The 24,339-nt window shown below is 39.8% G+C and overlaps 1 protein-coding gene and 1 pseudogene across 6 annotated transcripts in view; both read left to right on the forward strand.

Annotated features, from left to right (window-relative positions):
• The window catches only part of KCNQ5 (potassium voltage-gated channel subfamily Q member 5), a 564,981-nt gene that overhangs the window by 343,200 nt on the left and 197,442 nt on the right, over nucleotides 1–24,339 (forward strand). For all 6 annotated transcript variants that reach the window (XM_017958019.3, XM_017958018.3, XM_017958020.3 and 3 more), the window contains exon 2: nucleotides 23,402–23,492. In XM_017958019.3, the coding sequence (XP_017813508.2) occupies nucleotides 23,402–23,492 (91 nt within the window). The remainder of the gene's footprint in view (nucleotides 1–23,401; nucleotides 23,493–24,339) is intronic.
• On the forward strand, nucleotides 12,500–15,055 carry LOC101011063 (annotated as a pseudogene).

Consider the following 24,339-nt stretch of genomic DNA (forward strand, 5'->3'; position numbering starts at 1 on the left):
TCCTTGGGGCCAGGAGTTTGAGACCAGCTTGGGCAACATAGAAAGACCCTATCTCTAAAAAAATAAAATAAATTAGCAGGGCATGGTGGTGTGCACTAGAAGTTCCAGTTATGCCAAAGGCTGAGGTGAGAGGATCTCTTGAGCCCAGGAGTTCAAGGCTGCAGTGAGCTGTAATCACACCACCGCACTCTAGCTTGGATGACAGAGAAAGACTCCATCTCTAAAAATATAGTAAAAGACAAAAAAGAAACTACTCCCACATAATTCAAACATGCTTATTACTATTTTGATTCCTATAGTTTATTCTTCCTTGCCCCTCACTATGATTACAGATCAAAATAACTACCAGCTTCAGTGGATTAAGCATCTAAACCTTGATATGGCTGACCAATAGTTTCATTACTTCCATGTGTGTATTACATATGCACAAGTATTCAATACTGATACAATAATCTATAAATAGAAAATTGCAATAATTTTCTATATGCAGTTTCAGTAGTACCAAAGCTAATTACCAGTTGAGAAGAATTTGACTTTATAAGAGGTACTAAATATGATCTAGTGAATTCTGTGGCAGACATTTTTAAGTAGAAACAGGGACAATCTCTTGTTATGGCTTCTTGATGGTGTCAAAGACTGTATTGCCTTTCTAGCTACTGGTAAAGAAATTCTCTAACCCCAACCAACAAGTGCCACGGCTCCTACCTCTGCAAACTGCTGTCAATCTGAAGGCAATCTGCCATGCCAGAAAGCCAGTTTTCAGAATCATCCTTCAGAAATCTAATATGGAAATAGTCTTGTAAAGACTTGCATTATCTATTTACTGGTGAATAGATGAATATTTACTTGCCTTAAATATAGCAATTAACCAATACAAGTCAACAATCACTGAGCTGCTTTTTTTTTTCTTTATTTCTTCTGAAAAACAAAGAGAATACATGTGCAGAACACGCTGTTTTGTTACATAGGTATCCGTGTGCCATGGTGGTTTGCTGCATCTATTGACCCATCCCCTAAGTTTGCTCCCCTCACCCCCGACCCCTCAACAAGCCTTGATAGGTGCCGTTCCCCTCTCTGTGTTCATGTGTTCTCAGTGTTCAACTCCCACTTATGAGTGAGAACATGTGGTGTTTGATTTTCAGCTCCTGTGTTAGTTTGCTTTTTAAGAGCTGCTTCTTTGTATAAGTGCCTGGAGGTTAACACAAGTGTCTAGTAGGTGTTCAATAAATTTTTCTTCCATTAAATTAAAAGAAGTAAAATAAAGGCCTAATCTCAAGGGCACTATAATCCTCTCATAAGAATACAGTGTGTTTGTATAACATCTTTATTTCATCACCTACATAATCGAATCCTATCTACACACAGCATGTACTAGACTTCATTTTACCAGTGAAGAAATTGAAGCTAACAGTAGATCAGAGATTTGTCCAACAGTTCCAACCTAGGAAGCAGTGAAACTAAACTAAACTCTAGGCCTTCTAATGTGTAATTCAATGATAGTTCTACCAAATCTCCCTGGTTCACTAAATCACACTGAAAAGGAAGCACTTTGGCTAACAGAGGAAAACCATAACCACATTCACTGATGTCCCAAATGGGTTGAAAAATGAGTCCCACTTTCTGTAATGAATGGCCCTCAATTAATAATTTATTGGTTATAGTTTATAGGGTTGTCATAGTTATATCACATTGATAGGCCTATAAATGTTTTACCATTAGTAAAAAGAAAATTTCAAGATTTGGGAGTCATGGGAAATCTTTGCATCTTCCTCTGAATTTACTGTGAACCTAAAACTTCTCTTAAAAAACCTAAGTCACTCAAAAGAAAAATATGGGCCAACAATAGTTTTTTAAAGATGCCATGGATTTTTTTGTCAAGCATTTTGAATTTTTCTTTTACTGGAGGGAAAAGATTTTGTAGAAATCCTTTGAAAGGCTGAATTATTATGGAAAATAATTTTGAACTTCAAGAACATTAAATTGCTTTGTTTCCCAAAGCTTCGTGGCAAAAAAAAGAAATGCTCTGGAAAACTTTTCAAGCACTTAGAATTTTACAGTGATGTAAAAGTTGTCTGACACCCATTATGGGTAATAGTACCTGGTTAATTTTCTATTGCTTTTCTTTGAATTATGGTTTTCCACCAAGCAACATTAAACGGGGAAGACAAAGATCAAATACTCTTCTGATCGACTGATGCTCATTTTATCTAATATAAATGACAAAAATGGAATAGTGAAGAACAGAAACAGTTTTTCTGTCACTTGCAGATTGGTATTGGGAACTTGGTTCTGCCAAAGAAATTATGAAATACGTAACATCTCTATCTGCCTCTATTTTTCCTTTGGTTATTTTTGTATTTAAAGAGACAAAAACATTCAATAGTGTACAAAAATTTTTCCCAGGTTTTAAATTTATTTTTGAATGATAACCTTTAAATTCACAATAAGTTCTGACATAAAAGTACATTTCTGATGGGCCCTTTATCATGAGGACTTGAGTAGGAGGAGACACACGCTGAAAACCTTGCTGAGGGAGAATTAACATTATCTTGCCAGATGAGAGGAGAAATCACAGTCTAGCCCTTCGTAATACTCTAAACCAAGGGTTAGCAACCTGTGGACCAAATCCAGCTTTCCACTTGTTTTTGTAAATGAAGTTTTATTAGAACATAATTACACCTATTCATTTACAGTTTATAGCTGCTTTTGCACTACAACTGCAGTGCTGAGTAGCTGCTAGAGAGACCACATGGCTCACAAAATCTAAAATATTTACTATCTGGTCCTTTACAGAAAAAGTTTGTCCAGCCCTGCTATAAATCTTTCTCTCTTCCCTTCCTCTCCTACAGATGGCAATAACTAGTGGCACAAAAAAAAAAGAAAGAAAGAAAGAAAGAAAGAAAGAAAGAAAGAAAGAAAGAAAGAAAGAAAGAAAGAAAGAAAGAAAGAAAGAAAGAAAGAAAGAAAGAAAGAAAGCCTAGACTCTCTTATGGCAAGAAGTGGAAAATAACGCATTTTTTTCTGGATTGTGCAGGTGATACTTCTGGAACCCTGCCAGCCTCGTGCATTTTCAAGGGCCCAGGAATCGGAAGCCATTTCTGACTCTTTGACAGCATAGCCCTCCTCCCACTACTCTCTAAATAGAAGCATTGACATCAGAGTATCCTAAAACAACTGAATATGGGACATGTTTATTTAGTGCATCCCTGTCAGCTTACTAATTAGAAAACTGAGTTATGTTTCTCTTTTAAAAAATAGGACAGGTGCCCATGAAAACTGAAAATTTAGGGCAAACTATCTATGCTAATAACACTTTCTACTTTTTTTTTTTTTTTAAGATGGAGTCTTTCTCTGTCATCCAGGCTGGAGTGCAATGGCATGATCTAGGCTCACTGAAACCTCGGCCTCCTGGGTTCAAGCAATTCTCCTGCCTCAGCCTCCTGAGTAGCTGGGACTACAGGTGCATGGCACACCCAGCTAATTTTTTGTATTTTAGTAGATACAGGGTTTCACTGCGTTGCCCAGGCTGTTCTCAAACTCCTGAGCTCAGGCAATCCACTCGCCTCGGCTTCCCAAAGTGCTGGGATTATAGGCATGAACTACCACTCCCAACCCTAACACTTTCTACTTTACATCTCCCAATGCCATTTAATATGTTTTAGTTTCAACTATGCACCTAAAACAGTAATAATAAAATTTAAGTAAACATCTGTAGAACTTTCAGTGAAGAATAAAATATTATGTTAGGTAAAGCCACATTTTTGTCTTTCTTTTTATCATCCTAATATGTTTCTATCTACATAAAATCATCAACTTCAATTGTTTTGGTCACAAAAAAAAAAAAAGCTTGATGCTTATCTATATATAGCAGCAGCAAGAAAAAACATACCTTTTTTCTTTACTTACCAGACCCCAGAGGAGTGACTACAGCTTTAAAGCTAACTGTGAATATATTTTTGGAGAGAGGAAGTTTGTGTTGTCTAGTGTCCATCGCTTGCCAACTTTTCTGATCTATAAAATACTCCAGTGACTTCACACACTGATGCTGGCTTTCAGCTTTCTTTTAGCTCTGGTCACCAAGAGCAACAAGTGCCATTGTAGGTCAATCCCTAGCGAAACATCTATCTTCTCTATTCCTTGGGCAGGTACTTTCATGTGTAGTAGTTTCAGAGTTTATGGTTATTACTCTCTGGAGACCATCTGTCTGCTGGGTTTATTTTTTCCTGATGTTGTACCACATCATAAAGTCTACTGCCAAGAGTACTTTACTCAAGAAGATTTTGTTTTCTGCTGTTTTAGTCACTTCACTACTTTATTTCTGTAGGCCAAATCAAGTGGAGAAAATCAGTAGCAATTCCCCACTCCATAGGCCCTATAGCATAACCTGGCTCAGTTTGGTTGCAAGTTCTTATTTTGTGATTGCTTTAAAACATTCTCTCACACAAGAAGTGATGGGTCCTCTTGTATATATGTGTAACAAAGAGCTGCACTGAGATTTTCTATGAAATGTAAATGCGCTCAGAAAGCCTTTCCAGGTTTTTTAAAACAAGTGAATTACGTGGGTCTAATCAGTTGAAAGTAACCAAAATTCATAATTGATTTTTATTAGTAAATATAGTACTTTGAAATAGATTTTTATGCTGCATTACCCATGGTTAACAAAAAAAATAGCTTTTTGTTTCCAGGGAAAAATAAGTTTAAGCTTATCCTTTCTTACTTTAGTTCCCAATAATCATATTTAAATAAATGTACTCCAGAGTTTCTATTTTTCATTTTCAGATAATATAATGGTTATTATCATATAGTCATAGAAAATTGCAGTGATTAAGTTATTATTTGCCTAATAAATTTACAGACTTTTTATGGAAAAATGATTCCGGCCAGACAACTGTTGTCAAACATCTTTTAATGTGTTTTCAACCTTTGTCATAGCTCACTTTCTTGCATAAACAGAGCCTTCCAAACAAAGCATGGAAAATTTAATCCACATAGATTCATATTATCACAACTATTACATTGGATTATTTTCCCCAGTGTCAGCATTGGCATTAATCTCTTGAGAAGATAACTTTAAAAGGAACACTCACATAGATTTTACAAATGTCTCTTCCTCACCCTTACAAATAACTTTTATTTCATTCACGGCTATAATTAGCACTTCCTCTAAGGCAGCCCTTTTCTCGGTTGTGGATGGGCACACTGTGAATTCATTAGCATGGTAGCCAGGTCAGCAGAGTCATTAGTGGTCATTTTAATGATGACTTGGAATCCCTGCCTGGTCAATTTAACTGAGACTCATTCCCATGTACTGACTGCAGCCAAGAAGCTTCACAATATTACCCATTTATTTAGGCAGCTTCAAATAGTTTCCCAGGAACTGGAGTAACAAGAGGCTGAATGCAGAGGTCTGTATGTCAAGAAGTTTCCATGACTAGTGAACCTTGAGCACTTCTCTGTACACATTCAAACCCAACTCTTAAGTTCGTTCTTCAAATGGGTTTGCTTAGACCAAGCCTGATTACTTGAACACCTTAAATTTTGCTGGGTATTGTTTCGTGTTTTACATTTATAAGTGTTTTGCATTTTAAGCAGGGATTTTATATAAAAAACCAACATAATTCATTATCATAATTGTTATCCATGTTAGCGAAAACTTGTAAAATTATGTAGCAATTATTTGTCAATTGGGATTTTTAACTCTATTTGGTATTTATTTGTTTATTTATTATGTTAAAATACAGATTCTCATTTTGAGGCTATCTCATTTTATTCTTAAAACAATGCTAGAGGAGAGGTAGTGAGGATGTGGAAAGGAGGCCATGTACCTGGGACACAAAGAGTATGAGCTTGGGGATCAGCTGACATCTGACTTGCAGACTGTGGCAGGGGAAGTATCACGCAGAAGCATCAAGTTTCATTATTATATCACGTTATTATGTTACAGCATGATATTGTGCAGGAAACAGAAACCAGGCAGACCTGCCTAGAAGGTCTACTCTGGAGAAATGGAAGAATTAATGTTCTAGTGAGGATCTTAAAAGCCAGATGAATGAGTTTGGGTGTGATAGCAAGGTAAAGGAACCATAAGTTTTAAAACAAGGAGTTGGCATAATAAAAGCAGTTCCATAGAAAGCAGGGGCCGGAAGGCCTATGCAGGCTGAATTCCAAATGCACCATTGCTTTGGCTTGATGACTTTAGGGGTTTGGGAGTTTCACTTACAAATTCAATAAATGTCACCTCTTCAGTGAGAGAGACCTTCCATGACCACTCTGTCCATAAGTTCAACTCTCCCCGCTTCTGCATCCTATTCTCTTTCTCTGCTGTTTTTGTCTCCTTAGCAGTTATCACTTTCAAATACAGTATGCATTTTATTTAATAAAACGTTGTTTATGGCCCATCTTTCCTGCTATAATGTAAGTTCTGTAAGGGCAGGGATTTTTGTCTATTTATTCACTATTATACCTTCAGCACCTAGAACACTGCCTGGCACATAGTAGCCCCTGAATACTACATGTTGAATGCGTGAATGAATTGATTAGTACCTGAACCAAGTCCTATTCTTGATACTAGAAATAAAGTAGTAATAAGAGACAAAAGTTTTCTGCTCTCATGGAGGATACATCTTAGTAGAGGATACCAAAATAAACCGAGCTGTAATTCCAAATGGTGCTGTTTGCTCAGAGGAAAATATAACAGAGTTAACAAGAATATAAAATATCAAATAAATGCTCTCCTGTTGCACACATTGAATATCTAACAGTCGAAAAGGCTGTTTTTGTTTCCAGTTTTGAATTCATTATTCCTGAACGATATACACTGGTTTTTTATCACAGTTATTTTTCCTGGAAAAGAAACAGAAACAGTTTGCAAAAGCAAGAACCTGACTGTGATAGATTTCTAAACTGTAGATATTCCATTCAGCAAGATCATTCCCAGCGATTCCATTCAGCCATGAACTGCATGTCCCATCTACCAGGATGAAAAACATCCTTTTCAACTGCCATCAAAAAGTAGAGACTTTTTATTTGTTTTGACAGGCCAATATCTATTTGGTTCTTTCCACACTGAGTGAGTGTCTTCAAGAAACTCAGACTTCTGATAGGGACTCAGTGATGAGGCAACAATTAAGAAGAGTCTGGACTTTCCCATTCCAAGGCCTCTTCTCAAGGCAGTTGTGATCCTTTTAAAAAACCCAGACTGAAGTAAGTGGACAGAATAAGTACATAGATAAAGAAACACAAAAGTTAGGAATACAATTATTTTTATTATTATACTTTAAGTTCTAGGGTACATGTGCACAACGTGCAGGTGTGTTACATATGTATACATGTGCCATGTTGGTTTGCTGCATCCATTAACTGTCATTTACATTAGGCATTTCTCCTAATGCTATCCCTCCCCCATCCCCCGACCCCACAACAGACCCCACTGTGTGATGTTCCCCTTCCCGTGTCCAAGTGTTCTCATTGTTCAATTCCCACCTATGAGTGAGAACATGTGGTGTTTTTTCTTTTTCTATTGATTGGAATAGTTTCAAAAGGAATGGTACCTGCTCCTCTTTGTACCTCTGGTAGAATTCGGCTGTGAATTCGTCTGGTCTTGGACTTTTTTTGGTTGGTAGGCTATTAATTATTGCCTCAATTTCACAGCCTGTTATTGGTCTATTCAGGGATTCAACTTCTTCCTGGTTTAGTCTTGGGTGGGTATATATGTCCAGGAATTTATACATTTCTTCTAGATTTTCTAGTTTATTTGTGGAGAGGTGTTTATAGCATTCTCTGATTGTAGTTTGTATTTCTGTGAGATCAGTGGTGACGTCCCCCTTATCATTTTTTATTGCATCTATTTGATTCTTCTCCCTTCTTTATTAATCTTGCTAGTGGTCTATCAATTTTGTTGATCTTTTCAAAAAACCAGTTCCTAGATTCATTGATTTTTTGAAGGGTTTTTTGTGTCTCTATCTCTTTCAGTTCTGCTCTGATCTTAGTTATTCCTTGCCTTCTGCTAGATTTTGAATTTGTTTGCTCTTGCTTCTCTAGTTCTTTTAATTGTGATGCTAAGGTGTCAATTTTAGATCTTTCCTGCTTTCTCTTGTGGGCACTTAGTGCTATAAATTTCCCTCTACACACTGCTTTAAATGTGTCCCAGAGATTCTTATTGTGTCTTTGTTCTGACTGGTTTCAAAGAACATCTTTATTTCTGCCTTCATTTCATTATTTACCCAGTAGTCATTCAGGAGCAGGTTGTTCAGTTTCCACATACTTGTGTGGTTTTGAGTGAGTTTCTTAATCCTGAGTTCTAATTTGATCACACTGTGGTCTGAGAGACAGTTTGTTATAATTTCTGTTCTTTTACATTTGCTGAGGAGTGCTTTACTTCCAACTATGTGGTCAATTTTGTAATAAGCGTGATGTGGTGCTGAGAAGAATGTATATTCTGTTGATTTGGGGTGGAGAGTTCTGTAGATGTCCATTAGGTCTGCTTGGTGCAGAGCTGAGTTCAATTCCTGGATATTCTTGTTAACCTTCTGTCTCATCGATCTGTCTAATATTGACAGTGGGGTGTTAAAGTCTCCCATTATTATTGTGTGGGAGTCTAAGTCTCTTTGTAGGTCTCTAAGGACTTGCTTTATGAATCTGGGTGTTCCTGTATTGGGTGCATATATATTTAGGATAATTAGCTCTTCTTGTTGAATTGATCCCTTTACCGTTATGTAATGGCCTTCTTTGTCTCTTTTGATCTTTGATGGTTTAAAGTCTGTTTTATCAGAGACTAGGAATGCAACCCTGGCTTTATTTTTTCTGCTTTCCATTTGCTTGGTAGATCTTCCTCCATCCCTTTATTTTGAGCCTATGTGTGTCTCTGCACCTGAGATGGGTCTCCTGAATACAACACACTGATGGGTCTTGACTCTTTATCCAATTTGCCAGTCTGTATGTTTTAACTGGGGCATTTAGCCCATTTACATTTAAGGTTAATATTGTTATGTGTGAATTTGATCCTGTCATTATGATGTTAGTTGGTTATTTTGCCCATTAGTTGGTGCAGTTTCTTCCTAGCATCAATGGTCTTTACAATTTGACATGTTTTTTCAGTGGCTGTTACCAGTTGTTCCTTTCCATGTTTATTGCTTCCTTCAGGGTCTCTTGTAAGGCAGGCCTGATGGTGACAAAATCTCTCAGTATTTGCTTATCTGTAAAGGATTTTATTTCTCCTTCACTTGTGAAGCTTAGTTTGGCTGGATATGAAATTCTGGGTTGAAAATTATTTTCTTCAAGAATGTTGAATATCTGCCCCACTCTCTCCTGGCTTGTAGAGTTTCTGCCGAGAGATCCGCTGTTAGTCTGATGGGCTTCCCTTTGTGGGTAACCCAACCTTTCTCTCTGACTTCCCTTAATATTTTTTCCTTCATTTTAACCTTGGTGAATCTGACATTATGTGTCTTGGGGTTGTTGTTCTCAAGGAATATCTTTGTGGTATTCTCTGTATTTCCTGAATTTGAATGTTGGCCTGTCTTGCTAGGTTGGGGAAGTTCTCCTGGATAATATCCTGAAGAGTGTTTTCCAACTTGGTTCCATTCTCCCTGTCACTTTCAGGTACACCAATCAAATGTGGATTTGTCTTTTCACATAGTCCCACGTTTCTTGGAGGCTTTGTTCATTTCTTTTTACTCTTTTTTCTCTAAACTTCTCTTCTCACTTCATTTCATTAAATTTGATCTTCAATCACTGATACCCTTTCTTCCACTTGATCAAACAGGCTGTTGAAGCTTGTGCATACCTCACGTAGTTCTCATGCCAAGGTTTTCAGCTTCATCAGGTCATTTAAGGTCTTCTCTATACTGTTTATTCTAGTTAGCCATTTGTCTAATCTTTTTTCAAGGTTTTTAGCTTCCTTGCCATAGGTTTGAACATCTTCCTTTAGCTCAGAGAAGTCTGTTATTACTGACCTTCTGAAGCCTACTTCTGCCAACTCGTCAAAGTCATCTCCATCCAGCTTTGTTCCATTGCTGGTGAGGAGCTGCAATCCTTTGGAGGAGAAGAGGTGCTCTGCTTTTTAGAATTTTCAGCTTTTCTGCTCTGGTTTCTCTCCACCTTTGTGGTTTTATCTACTTTTGGTCTTTGATGATGGTGATCTACAGATGGGGTTTTGGTATGGATGTCCTTTTTGTTGATGTTGATGCTATTCCTTTCTGTTTTTTAGTTTTCCTTCTAACAGTCAGGTCCCTCAGCTGCAGGTCTATTGGATTTTGCTAGAGGTCCACTTCAGACCCTGTTTTCCTGGGTATCACCAGCAGAGGCTGCAGAACAGCAATATTGCAGAATAGTAAATATTGCTGCCTGATCCTTCCTCTGGAAGCTTCATCCCAGAGGGACATCTGGCTGTATGAGGTGTCAGTCGGCCCTTACTGGGAAGTGTTTCCCAGTTAGGCTACATGGGGGTGAGGGACCCACTTGAGGAGGCAAGTGTGTCCATTCTCAGATCTCAGACACCATGCTGGGAGAACCACTGCTCTCTTCAGAGTCATCAGACAGGGACGTTTAAGTCTGCAGAGGTTTCTGTTGCCTTTGTTCAGCAATGTCCTGCTCCCAGAGGTTGAGTCTACAGAGGCAGGCAGGCCTTGTTGAGCTGCGGTGGGCTTCACCCAGTTTGAGCTTCCTGGCCACTTTGTTTACCTACTCAAGCCTCAGCAATGGTGGATGCCCCTCCCCGAGCCAGGCTGCCGCCTCACGGTTTGATCTCGGACTGCTGCGCTAGCAGTGAGCAAGGCTCCATGGGTGTGGAACCCACCAAGCCAGGCACGGGATATACTCTCCTGGTGTGCCATTTGCTAAGACCATTGGAAAAGCCCAGTATTTGGGAGGCAGTGTCCTGATTTTCCAGGTACAGTCTGTCATGGCTTCCCTTGGCTAGTAAATGGAAATCTCCCAACCCCTTGTGCTTCCTGGGTGAAGCGATGCCCTGTCCTGCTTCAGCTCGCCCTCCATGGGTTGCACCCACTGTCCAACCGGTCCCAATGAGATGAACCAGGTACCTCAGTTGGAAATGCAGAAATCACCCATCTTCTGTGTTGATCACGCTGGGAGCTGCAGACCAGAGCTGTTGCTATCTGTCCATCTTGGAACCAATCCCAACAATTTTTTTTAATAACAGTAAAAACAAGAAATTTGAAGCCCCAGAGAAGGCCTGTAAGAAGAGCAAGAAGTCAAGCACAGTGGCTCACACCCGTAATACCAGCACTTTGGGAGGCCAATGCAGGAAGATCACATTAGATCAATAGTTAGACCAGCCTGGGCAACACAGTGAGACTCTGTTGCTACAAAAATGTTTGTCTAAATAACCGGGCATGGTGGCATGTGCCTGTGGTCCTAGATACTTGGGAGGCTGAAGCAGGAGGATTGCATGAGCCCAGATGTTCAAGGCTGCAGTGAGCTATATGATCTGGCCACTGTACACCAGTGTGGGCAACAGAGCAATATGTTGTGACACATGCACCAAAAAAAACAGAAGCCAGAAAGAACATAGGAATAAACCAATCTTGTTCACACAGCAATTCTCCAAAGAACTCAGATTTTTTACTCTGTGTTTTTAAATATTGAGAAAATGGAAGACATGTAACTAACAGCATATTTTTAACAATTTAAAAAACCACAGTCATCAAGAGTAATTTCAAATGAGCTGAAAGCCAGATAAACCACAACATTCCCCTGTCCCCAAAAAGGACTTCTTAAAATTACAGGAATAGAGAAGAAATAATCCTACTTGTTGGTGGTCAGTATTGTTACATTAAACACCAAGAGATCAGAGCTATTAAAATCCTAACCTATTCTTAATTTTCCATCAAAAAGCCTGATTTTCCACCACAAAATGCAAATGAAAACCACAATGATATTTCATCTCACACTAGTCAGAACAGCTAGTATTAAAAAGTCAGAAAACAACAGATGCTGGTGAGGCTGTGGAGAAAAGGGACCACTTATATACTATCTGTGGGAAGCTAAATTAGTTTAGCTACTACAGAAAGCAGTTTAGAGATTTCTTAAAGAACTTAAAACAGAGAGCTACCATTTGACCCAGCAATACCATTACTGGGTATATACCCAAAGGAAAATTGATCATTACACCAAAAAGACACATGTACTCCTATGTTCATTGCTACACTATTCACAACAGCAAAAATATGGAGTCAACTAGCTGCCCATCAGTGGTGGATCGGATAAAGAAAATGTGGAGGCCAGGTACAGTGGCTCATGCCTGTAATCCCAGCACTCTGGGAGGCCAAGGCAGGTGAATGACGAGATCAGGAGTTCGAGACCAGCCTGGCCAATGTGGTGAAACCCCATCTCTACTAAAAATACAAAATATTAGCTGGGCCTGATGATGGGCACCTGTAATCCTAGCAGGAGGCTGAGGCAGGATAATCAGTTGAATCTGGCAGGCAGAGGTTGCAGTGAGCCGAGATTGCACCATTGCACTCCAGCCCAGGTGACAGTGCGAGACTCCATCTCAAAAGAAAAAAGAAAGAAAGAAAGAAAATGTGGAACACATATACCATGGAATACTACACAGCCATAAAAAAGAATGAAATTGGGGTCACAGTGGAGCAGGCTCTCACGTGGAGGTGGGGAAGTTTGGCCCATCGGAATGATCACCAAGACACACAAAGTAGACCTGGGCCCTGGGCTCCCAGAGAGAAAAAGAAGAAAGTGGTCAAAGAACCAGAGACTCAATACTCAATTTTAAACAATGATGATTACTTTGCCAATGTTTCTCCTATAAGAGCCACATCCCCCTCTAAAAGTGTGGTCCATGGGAAGGTACCTGAGATGTCTCTAGTGAAGAAAAGAAGAAAAAGAAGGGTGTCAGCACCCTTTGCGAGGAGCACATAGAACCTGACACACTGCGTGCCAGACGGCCAGAGAAGTCACCCAGCCCCAGGAAGCAGGTGCTTGGTCACTTGGAGTTCCTCTGTGGGGAAAAGAAAAAGAAGAAGTCACCTCCAGCCATGTTCCATGCCTCTGGCGTGAAAACCTCCCCAGACCTCAGACAGGGTGAAGAGGAAACCACAAGAAGGAAACAAAGGGGGCCCAGGACCCCTCAGTCCAGGATCCTTGATTCTGCAAGGCTGGTGATGCTGCCAACACCTGCTCAGTGGGGAAGAAGGGTGAGGAACAGGCAACCTTGGGGCAGATAAGGGAAGCAGAAGAGCCCCAGGGAACACAGTGGGAAGGTGAAGAAGAAGAAAAAAAAAATCCACCAGGAGGGAGACGCCCTCCCAGGCCACTCCAAGCCTTCTAGGTCCATGGAGAGCAGCCCTAGGAAAGGAAGTAAAAAGAAGCCAAAGTTGAGGATCCAGAATACATCCACCCCCATAGGAAATGGCCCTAAGGCCCCCGCAAAGAAAAAGATGAAGTCCAAGAAGGTAGAGCAGCCAATCATTGAGGAGCCAGCTCTGAAAAGGAAGAAAAGAAGAGGAAAGAGAGTGGAGTAGCAACAGATCCTTGGAAGGAGGAAACAGACACGGACCTAGAGGTGCTGTTGGAAAAGAAAGGCAACATGGACGAGGCGCACATAGACCAGGTGAGGCGAAAGGCCTTGCAAGGAGAGATCCATCGCGAGTCAGGCAAAACGGAAGCTTCTGAAACCAGGAAGTGGAGGGGAACCCAGTTTGGCCAGTGGGATACTGCTGATTTTGAGAACGAGGAACAGAACTGAAGTTTCTCAAACTTACGGGTGGCTTCAAAAACCTGTCCCCTTCGTTCAGCCTCTCCACACTCCCCAGCACGACTGCAAGGCCCAACATGGCCCTCAGCAAGAAGGCGGCCGACAGCCTGCAGCAGAACCTGCAGCAGGACTATGACCCGGCCTTGAGCTGGAAGTACAGCCGCGGAGCCAATCTCGGCTTCTCCACCGCCCCCAACAAGAGCTTTTATATTCACAGGAACGCTTCCAAGTTAGTCAAGCTGGAAGATTAAACTCTAGAGTTTTGTCCCCTCAAAACTGCCACAATTGCTTTGATTATCCCATTTATGCTGGAGGTTACAAATTTTTTGTATGAAAAATCAGATCTTGGTAATGACCTTGAGCAGTAGGATATAAATAACTCCCATAAACTTAGCGTTCCAATAATGGAACACTAGGCATAAATGGGTTATTCAGTTGTGCTGATGAAAGCCATCTGGCAGTTGGCTCACACTGAACACCTGTGGAGACTAAGGACAAGGACAACTATCTTGATGGGCTTGGATGAATTGGGGAGAGGCAGCTCATGTTTTGGGAGCCAGGAGAACAAGTGAGTGGCTAAAACCTCCTGTTTTCTGTGTTAAACATTCCGTCCCTGTTTGAGACATCAGTGTGTACAGATGACCTTTGTTGAGTGTTTAGCAGGTGCTAGGCACATACTAGTGTTTTCCTTAATGTATTTAATCTTCATAATTATGAAATGGGTGCCATTATTATCCCCAACTTATAGATGAGGCAACTGAGATTCTGGGATAAAGTAATAAAATTCCCTGGGATCACCCAACCACTAAAAACAAACAAACAAACAAAAGAATGAAATCATGTCCTTTGTCCCAACATGGATGGAACAGGAGGCCAAAGTGCTAAGCAAATTAGTATAGGAACAAAAAAAACAAATACCGGATGTTCTCACTTATACGTGGATGCTAAATGTTGAGTACCCATGGTCATAAACATGAGAATAACAGACACTGCTGACTACTAAAGGGAAGGGGAAGGAGAGGGGCATGGTTCAAAAAACTACCTACTGAGTACTGTGATGACTACCAGAGTGTAATATACCCATGTAATAAATCTGTACATGTACCCCCTCTATCTAAAATAAAACTTGGGGGAAAAAAAGCATGATTTTCTTTTTTTACACTAAAAGGGATTTTTAAAAATATGATTAAGAGAAGCAATGAAAATATGAGATTGGAAAATTGTTGATTATTAATGAGTTCATATTTTTGCATCTAGATTTGTATCATAAGGCATCAAAGTATTGTAATCCCAGCACTTTGGGAGGCCGAGGCGGGTGGATCACTTCAGGTCAGGAGTTCAAGACCAGCCTGACCAACACGGTGAAGCCCCATCTCTACTAAAAATACAAAATTAGCCAGTCATGGTGGTACACGCCTGGAGTCCCAACTACTTGGGAGGCTGAGGCAGGAGAATCGCTTGAACCTGGGAGGCGGAGGTTGCAGTGAGCTGAGATCGCACTATTGCACTCCAGCCTAGACAAAAAGAGCGAAACTTTCTCTCAAAAAAAAAGGAAAGAACAACCATCATTACTAGAAAATAACATAAATTCATTAAGAGCAAAAAAATTACATTACATAATGCTTATTTCTTATTTTGATAGGTTAACCAGATTGCTACATCAGGAGAATAGAGTAGATAATGTCTTGATTTCAGCAAAGTACTGATAAGTGCTTTATAATATCTTTGAGGGGAAGAAAGAGAAATTCAGGTAGGATGATAATAGTCTTGGGAGAAGAGGTACCTGATAGGGGGGCTCCAAAGTCAAGACATGGTGTTTGTAAAGAAATCTGAAAGATAAGGGTAGGACATTAGGAGGTTCTTGTTTAGGGAGTGGGTAGTTCATGCTAGGAATAAAAGAATCAAGATTACCATAGTAATATGTAAATGTAACAAACATAAAGGCTTTCCAGAAATCCAAGTGAGCAAAATCTACTCATTTTCATTTAAGTTCAATCTGAATCAATGGTGTCATTTAGTTCTTTAAAAAGAATGCAGCTTTAGATTGAATACTCCCATTTCAAAGAAAGAGTAGTAATACACAAAAACACATCTTTATGGCTTTTGTTATTTGGTCAAATATATCCTGAATACCTTGTAACGTGCAGAAAACATCTGTGGCTGCTTACACAATATATGTAGTGTAAGTGGATGAAAATAAGCAAAGGTTTGTCTTCCCATTTAACTGAAAGTCCTGGTTAGGATGCGGACTATGCCTGAGTTCCCAGTTCCTGGTACAATGTAAATATTTGTGATTGATATAATACAGCGAAAGTAAGATAATGATAGAACAGTGCAAAGAAATTGGGAATGAAGTTAACCCATAAAAATGTATGCCAGAATGATCTGAGACACTATTACTATTTGTAATGTGGGTCCCAAATTCACCTTTGAGCCTCCTGGCAAGGAAACAAATATGCTAAAAGATCACAGTCTCCAAAACCTAAAACTTCATCCTCTTTGCCAGAAGCAACATGTTAGTAGATTTTTCTTGCAGTAAAATCCTGAGAGAAATTTCTCACAGGATGCCTCATTGAGCAAATACAATGTGAAATACGGAGAAATTCTTAAAGTACAGTAAGCTGCTTAAATGTTTTTTACTCCTTCTTAAGGAAATAGCAGAAAATCCAATACAGTTTATTGAAAGTAATTCCTTTAGGGACCAAAGTAGTAGGGTCCAAGTACACAGATTGCCAGTGGTCAGCTTTGCTCCAGGCCCCGTGGTGTGGTAAGAAAAGTACAAGAAAATAAGTGATTGCATATCCTTGAGACAGTCTTTTTTGAAACCAAACTTTTGCTGTAGCTGGGCAGTATCAAGTTTAAATCTGTATTCCCCCGCAAGAATGGAAAATGCAGGTATTTACTGTTGGTGATTAAATGCCAATTCTTTTGCTTACACTGAAGAATGAGAATGAGTCTGAGTCCCACTTTGAGGGATACAGTAACAAACTGGGCAAAGGTAAAGAACAGTGACAAGGAGAATGACACATCAGGACATAATTTCATATGTAAAGTAGACAGCAAACTGGGCTTGGTATATTGAATCTGAAGACCAACAGGGAAGTCATGATAAAACCAGCCTCAAACATCTGAAGAACTCTCTTAGGGAGGAAGGCGCACACGTCCTCTGTGGTCCAGAATCTGACCAACGAGTAAAGGTCCCAGACAAGGAGAACGAACTCAGGAGAAAATCATTTTCCAACAGTAGAGCTGTCTGCAACAGGGCTATGCCGCCGTAAAATGATGGGAGGGGCCCGATTGCTGGAGGGGTTTAGAGAGAGACTGCACAAGTGTCTATCAGTGATGTTTCAAAAATAATCCCTGTCCTCAAAGGGAGACTGAATCAGAAATCCTTCTGGCCACACGAATTCTCTGATCCTGGGGTGAGAAGGCATGCTCCATCTCTGTCTACGCAGAATCCACTGACTGCTCTGAGGGAAATCTCTTGAACTGTTTATGGGTTCTGTTGCCATCTCCTAGCTTGCTTACATTAGCCATAGTCCTCTAAAGAAACACTAAGCAAGCAGAAACCATGCTTTCCCATATCCTCCAATTTCCTCTTAACAACCCACATGTAAAATGCAACATTTCATTCTTTAAAAACTGTTTGCTGATGACACTATTTTTAAAACTTCACAGGCCGGGCAAGGGGGCTCACGCCTGTAATCCCAGCGCTTTGGGAGGAGGAGGCAGGCGGATCACAAGGTCAGGAGATCGAGACCATCCTGGCTAACGTGGAGAAACCCTGTCTCTACTAAAAATATAAAATAAAACAAAACAAAACAAAACAAAAAAAATTAGCCAGGCATGGTGGGGGGCGCCTGTAGTCCCAGCTACTGGGGAGGCTGAGGCAGGAGAATGGCGTGAACCCAGGGGCGGAGCTTGCAGTGAGCGGAGATGGCACCACTGCACTCCAGCCTGGGTGACAGAGCAAGACTCTGTCTCAAAAAAAAAAAACTTCACAGATTTCAGTGATAGTATTTATTGATTAGGGTCTTTGTTAATATTTAAGGTTCATTGCACTTTAAAAGCAGAATCGTGCAGTGTTCTAATCAAGTATTCCAAGTCACCGCTAAAGATACCAAAAATGTCATATTTAATTTTTATTGCTTTGCAATGGAAGCTGGGGTGTGCTCTGAGTAGATCTCAGGTGCCAAATGCACTTCTCTTGTGGAAACATTATGCATAAAGGATATTTTGCAAAGTACCAAGTTTAGAAAGAAAGGTAAATTTAGGATGCCGGAAGAAATAAATGACTCTAGTACTTCTCTCTGTTGATGAAGTTTTGATTTCATTAGGTGGCCTGTCCTCCAGGCAAAGTGCTGTGCTGGGTCAGCTATAGTCTCTAATGTCAGCATGTACACTGCAGTCATCATAATTCATGAAACGCTCTCAAGGTCCCCTGTCAAATGCACTGAAGAGCATACTTCATCAAAGCAGTACTTTAAAATTTATGAAAAGTCAGAAGCAGGGTTGAATTTCCTTTGGAAGTTATTTCTGAAGAATTGTTTTCTTAAAATATTCTATATCTTCTTCCTGTTAGCATCTTTTATTTTAATCCCATGGTTCCATTCCATTTAAAACATTTAAGGGCCAAGTGCAGTGGCTCACGCCTGTAATCTCAGCACTTTGGGAGGCCGAGGCGGGCAGATCACAAGGTCAGGAGATCGAGACCATCCTGGCTAACACAGTGAAACCCCATCTTTACTAAAAATACAAAAAATTAGCCGGGTGTGGTGGCGGGCGCCTGTAGTCCCAGCTACTCGGGAGGCTGAGGCAGGAGAATGGCATGAACCCGGGAGGCGGAGCTTGCAGTGAGCCGAGATCATGCCACTGCGCTCCAGTCTGGGCGACAGAGTGAGACTCCATCTCAAAAACCAAAAAAAAAAAAATTTAAGATCTCCCCTCCCTCAAAACTTTCTTAATAAGTATAACTAACTTACATGGGCCATTATGCCATGGAATGCTTATAGTCTGCCAAAATGCTTGCAGAGAGCACCTTCTAGGTGGAAACGTGTGGTTGCTTCAATCAGCAAAGCCTACTCTGTTGATTTGCCTGTTGTATCACGCTAAGTTCAGGGAGATGTCTACTTTAAACCTCAGTTCCATTTCTCCTTTCTTCATTGCATCATTCACAATGGTTTGTGAGTGCCTGGGGATTGTGCATTTGTGTGCATGACAATGGGGTAACTTGCTATGGTTCATTCAGCAGAGCTTTTCTGAATGTTTTATTTTCACATCATTTTCATTCTTGCTAAATGAATCTGTGCTTGATGCACTAGTTCTGGAAGCTGGACATCATCTGTTATACAAGCACCCATGAGATTCCCAAGTCAAGCTTTTTGTCAAATTAAATCTGACAAACGGATTCTTAATTAACCCACAAGAAATGCTGATGATAGTTTTCTTGAGTAAACATAGAGTCCTTTGAGCTGGTAATATTTAAATTTTTCATAAATTTCCTTCTTTTTGTCTTACAATAATCAGTGCCTTCCAAATAAAAAGTTTTGGATAAAAGATCTAGATCAAAATGAATTTCCTCAGAAACAAAATATAAATGACTGTTTCAGGCAAAATAAAGGCCAATAGCTGTTCCAGACTAATTTTGAAGGAATATCCATCTTTTGATACGTCAGGATTAATATATACATGGAAAAACATTCATATTTTTTAAACTGATCATAAAGCTGACAGGTGCAAAAATGGTCCTTCCAGCCCCATCTTACCAATTCTCAATTACAGATGTCTTAATTTTTATGTGTGTCATGGGCACTTTGGCAATCTTGTGGAAACGATGAACCATTCCTCAAATATATGTGACTACAAAAGGAAAAAATATGTTGAAATCTATTATTAAAACATTACACAAATTTGCAATATGGCGATGCATATGCTTCTTCATTATAAACAACCCCTAGCAGTGGGGCTAATTGCTACATAATCTTGAAATGATGAGCAAAATCAATATGCAAGATGAAACAATTAGGGTTTCATCTACAACTGTAAAATGGGATTTTAAAATCTGTAATTTTTGTGAGCAACAAAGTCACAAGTACTGCTAATACCATCATGATCTATTGCCGTGGTTAGTGAAAGATAAACACATAATTCTTCCCCGCTATGTTCACAACCCCCTAAATTTTACACACAGATCCCCTAGAGAACCATGGACTCCACATTAGGATAGTCTGATCCCAGTGACTCTTGCCTCTGCTTCTACTTGTATTCAACCACCAGAGGGGTGCACTGGGGTCATGGTCAGTCATCAGCATGCACGGGATCCTCAGAAGCAATGGTGTCAGCAGAACTACACACAAACCCCACTATGTCACTGCCAATGAGCCCAACATCTGAACACTGTCACCTTAGAAGGGTCACTCTGTGTCAGTTCAGTGTTTTCTCCAGCCAGAAAGTCTGCCTCTGGCAATGGTACCAAGAGCTAATTCAGAGCAGAATGTGTTCATTGTTCTCCATGATGTCATTTGCCAAATGAAAGAAGTGGTTCTAGAATATCCTCCATGCTTATTTACCAAAACTTTATATGCTTTGTCTGCGCTGTCAGGATAACATATTCCATACATTTACTTCTTCTGGGGGGGTGGAAAATACTTCCATATCTCCAGCTAGAATTTGTACCTGAGATTTAAATCCACATTTCCACTTGGATGTCTAAAACTAGATTTATCCTCTTCTCCCCAAAACCAGTTTCTCCTTCTGACTTTGACTTTTCTTCTCCTAACTTGTATGGTCATCTCAGACTTTCCAGCCACCACACCCACTTTCCAGACTCTGCTCCTCAATTTACAGCATCCCTTCAGTCTCCCTCTTTATTCCATTCTCATTTCTACTATGTTCATTTACAGCCTAACCTGGATTCACTGTTACCCTTGTTCCTGCCTCTCACGACTCAGATCCATTCTTTACACACTGCTGCCAACTTAATTTTCCCAGAAGGCAACTCTGATGACCCTTTTATCCTGTCCAGAAATCTTCAATGGCTCCCCATTTTCTACTGAACTAAATGCAGACTCTGCCCTATAAGCCTCTCCTCCACTTGGCTCCAGACTCCCAGTTCAGCCACCTGTTTCACCCTGTTCTGCAAACTTTGATAATTCTTGTTCCATGAAACAGAGAGCAAATAACTTGCCTCATTCGTTTTCTGACTTGCTGCCTTTCACATTTTGTACCCTCCTTCTAGGATTCAAAAATTGATGAAGAAGAAACTAGCAATAAGGTGTATTTTGAACACAGACATAGAGATTATAAAACTGTCACTGAGATGCTCTCAAAGGAGGAAAATATCTTAATGATTAAATAATCTCCTGCTCATTTTCCAAGTGTTTTCTGGTAAACCTGGACTTGGTGGGGAAGCGGAGAGAGTATCCAGATAATGGCTACTCGCCAGAGGAGAACATCTATCACTGTCATCTGATGCCACATCATCCTCCCAACTACCTTAGCAATCCTTGTATTTCACTTTCTCATTTGTAGCTTGGGGGTCAGGTAGGTGCACTGGATTTTGACCACTAGTTTACAAATTTTAGTCCATTAGGACCAACTTAAAATATAATCCACAGTATCCTGAATCATTAGATGCATGAATCAAAAGTAGGATGATGCCAGACACACTTTGGGATGCTGAGTTGGGAGGATCCCTTGAGACCAGGAGTTCAAGACCAGCCTGAGTAACATGGTGAGACCCTGTCCCTACAAAAAATTTTTTTAAAAATTAGCCAGGCCTGCTGGCCTGTGCCTATAGTCCCAGCTACTCAGAAGGCTGAGGTGGGAGGATGGCTTGAACTCTAGGAGTTCAAGGTTAAAGTTACAATGAGCTATGAATGCACCACTGCACTCTAGCCTGGTCAACAGAGAAAGACCCTATTTCTAAAAAAATAAAAATGAGAAATAAAAAAGCATGATGAATCACCAACATCATGTATTAGGTTTTTTCCACTAGCTGACTCCTTCCTCTTGGAGACTTCCGTTTAGAATGGCAACCCCTTCCCCCTCAGTTTGAGGAGATAGAGAAGTGTCTGCCTGAGCTGAGAATGTTACCACCATTATCTCTGATGCTTATTCAGCAGCACTGTGTAGAGGCTTAGACTACACAGTGCTTAGATTCTCTTTCTGCTACACATCCTTGGATGAGCTACAAATGTTAATTCTCAGTTTTCATATCTGGAAAATGGGGATTATAATATTTTGTATCCCATAGATTTCTGGGGATAACGTAGAGATAATGGATAATATAAGGAGAATGAGGAGAATGCATTTAAAAGGGGCTTAGCACATTGTCCAGCTTATAGGAACCACTCTATGAATGTTAGTCATTATTATCAGCATAGAAAACATGTTGAGATAAATATAAGGAAACGAGGAATAGATGAGGTGGGGTCAACAAACATTTCTGTGGGCCTTACTGTCCCTGTTGTAACTACTCAGTTCTGCAATCATAGCATGAAAGCAGTCATAGACAATACATAAATGAATGAGTGTGACTGTGTGCTGATAAAACTTTATTTACACAAACAGGCATTAGGAGCCAGATTTATCCTGTAGGCATAATTAACCAAACTCTGGCTATACTGCCCAAACCCTGACCTTTGGGAACTTCCAATCAAGTATGGTAGTAAGTCTTGTAAGACTTTTCAGGGGAAGCAAGGAGGAGTCAGGGACTAACTTTACCATCATCCAGAGGAGCATAGAAACTTGGTATTTTAAAACAGCTTACTGTATGAATTTCCCAGAGATGAACAAAAGTAAAAAATATAGCCTAGAGCAAGTAGCTCAGGTTTTTTGTTTTTTAATCCTGCCTTTCAAATAAGTAACTTCAACTTTGAAACAGAACCTTCCCTTTTAGTAGACATTTTCCTTGGAAACTCAGCTCCCGCCTTGATCCTAGAAGTTACACATTTATAGGAATAAAAATGTCTGTAGATTAATTGGTAGACAATGCCTGATCCTGACTTCTGTTCCTTATCTATATATGAATAGACAGAGCTAAGAAGTCATTTATCCCGCAGTTTGACTAAAAGGAAATGGAAAGTGCATGGATAGCAGAGGAAATCATTCACTTCCTTTTCTATTCTTTTTATTAATATATGATCTTATTATTAATAACATAAAGGAATAGCAAATGAGAATCCATGAGCAATATCAGACCCTGAAAATAAGCTGGTGGCTCAGTATCAACCAATGAGGACACTTGATAGTTTAGTAAAGTTGCCAAACAGGAGACAGACTCTGCTCCTTTAAAAGAAGAGTGACTGTGGCGTGTGCTCCCCAGATAGGAGAGCAAGAACATACTTTCTGGGCCTCTCTCAGGATCGTTGTTTGGGAAGGAAGTTGTATGGGAAATTCACAAACTCTTAGATGTTAACATTTAAATGCAGCATGCCACACACAAACTCACAAACACAACCTTTTTTTCATCAATAAAGTTGCAGAGGAGCCCCATTTGCACTGTATATCATACTGTATTTTAATATCCAAAATGGCTAGTCCCTTCCAGAGTTTTTATGACTTAATGTGTGCTAATTTAATGGGCCTGGTGCTTTATTCATTTGAAGCAAGAAATTAAGTCTGTGATAATAAAGCAAGGTTCTTATCAGATTTCTCTTTTTTGTTGTTTTACAGTTTTCTCCTTGTCTTTGGTTGCTTGATTTTGTCAGTGTTTTCTACCATCCCTGAGCACACAAAACTGGCCTCAAGTTGCCTCTTGATCCTGGTAAGTGAAACATGAACAAGAACGTACCTGAATGTTATATAAGAACTGCCTATAACATTTGTACTATGCATCTTATCCTACAAAAAAATTCTATCTAAAAAAGAGTTACTGTGAAATATAAAAGTTTCAAAGATTACTGAAACATTTGCCCACCAATTTAACATGTAGTCAATCCTTAGAAATACATAGAAATGTTCAGGATTGCTATTACACAGCAATATCTGGCGTTATAGATATATCATAAATAGAAGGCAATGTTAGAAAGCAGTTTTGAGTATGTTTATCTATGCTAATAAACAAATTATATAAGAAGGGTCACTATCTATGAGGCCTCTCATTACATTGTGAAAGACTATAGAGTAGAGAGCATTTTCCAATAACTGTAATTCGGCAGTAGCTAAATATAATTGGCCAAGAACTATGAACATATGGCACCTCATAAGAAAATAGAAGGCTCCTTCATGCTCTTTTCCACCAACAGACTGCATTATGAGTTTTGCTGCTAATGCAGTTACCTGGTGATAAATTCTGCAGTTTGCTCTGTTGCCATTATGCTGTCAATCCTCAAGCACACAGAATTGCTCGATTCACTTTAAAATGGAAAAAGACCCCAAGATAATTTTATCTGAATTATTCTGAGCCTTTTAAGCTCTCATACTTTCTATTACAACTAAACTATAGCACTGTACACTCAAATCACATCTGATTGAAAGTTTGGTTCATTTTCAACTATTTTAACCCACTCACTTTGTCCAAAATTATCAGATTTGACAGTCTTAGAGCTATTTGAATGAACCACAAACTGGAACAGCTCACTGTTTCTGTAGAGCCTAGGGGTATACAGAAG

This window comes from Papio anubis, chromosome 6, assembly GCF_008728515.1.
Source record: "Papio anubis isolate 15944 chromosome 6, Panubis1.0, whole genome shotgun sequence".
NCBI classification, from domain to species: Eukaryota; Metazoa; Chordata; class Mammalia; order Primates; family Cercopithecidae; genus Papio; species Papio anubis.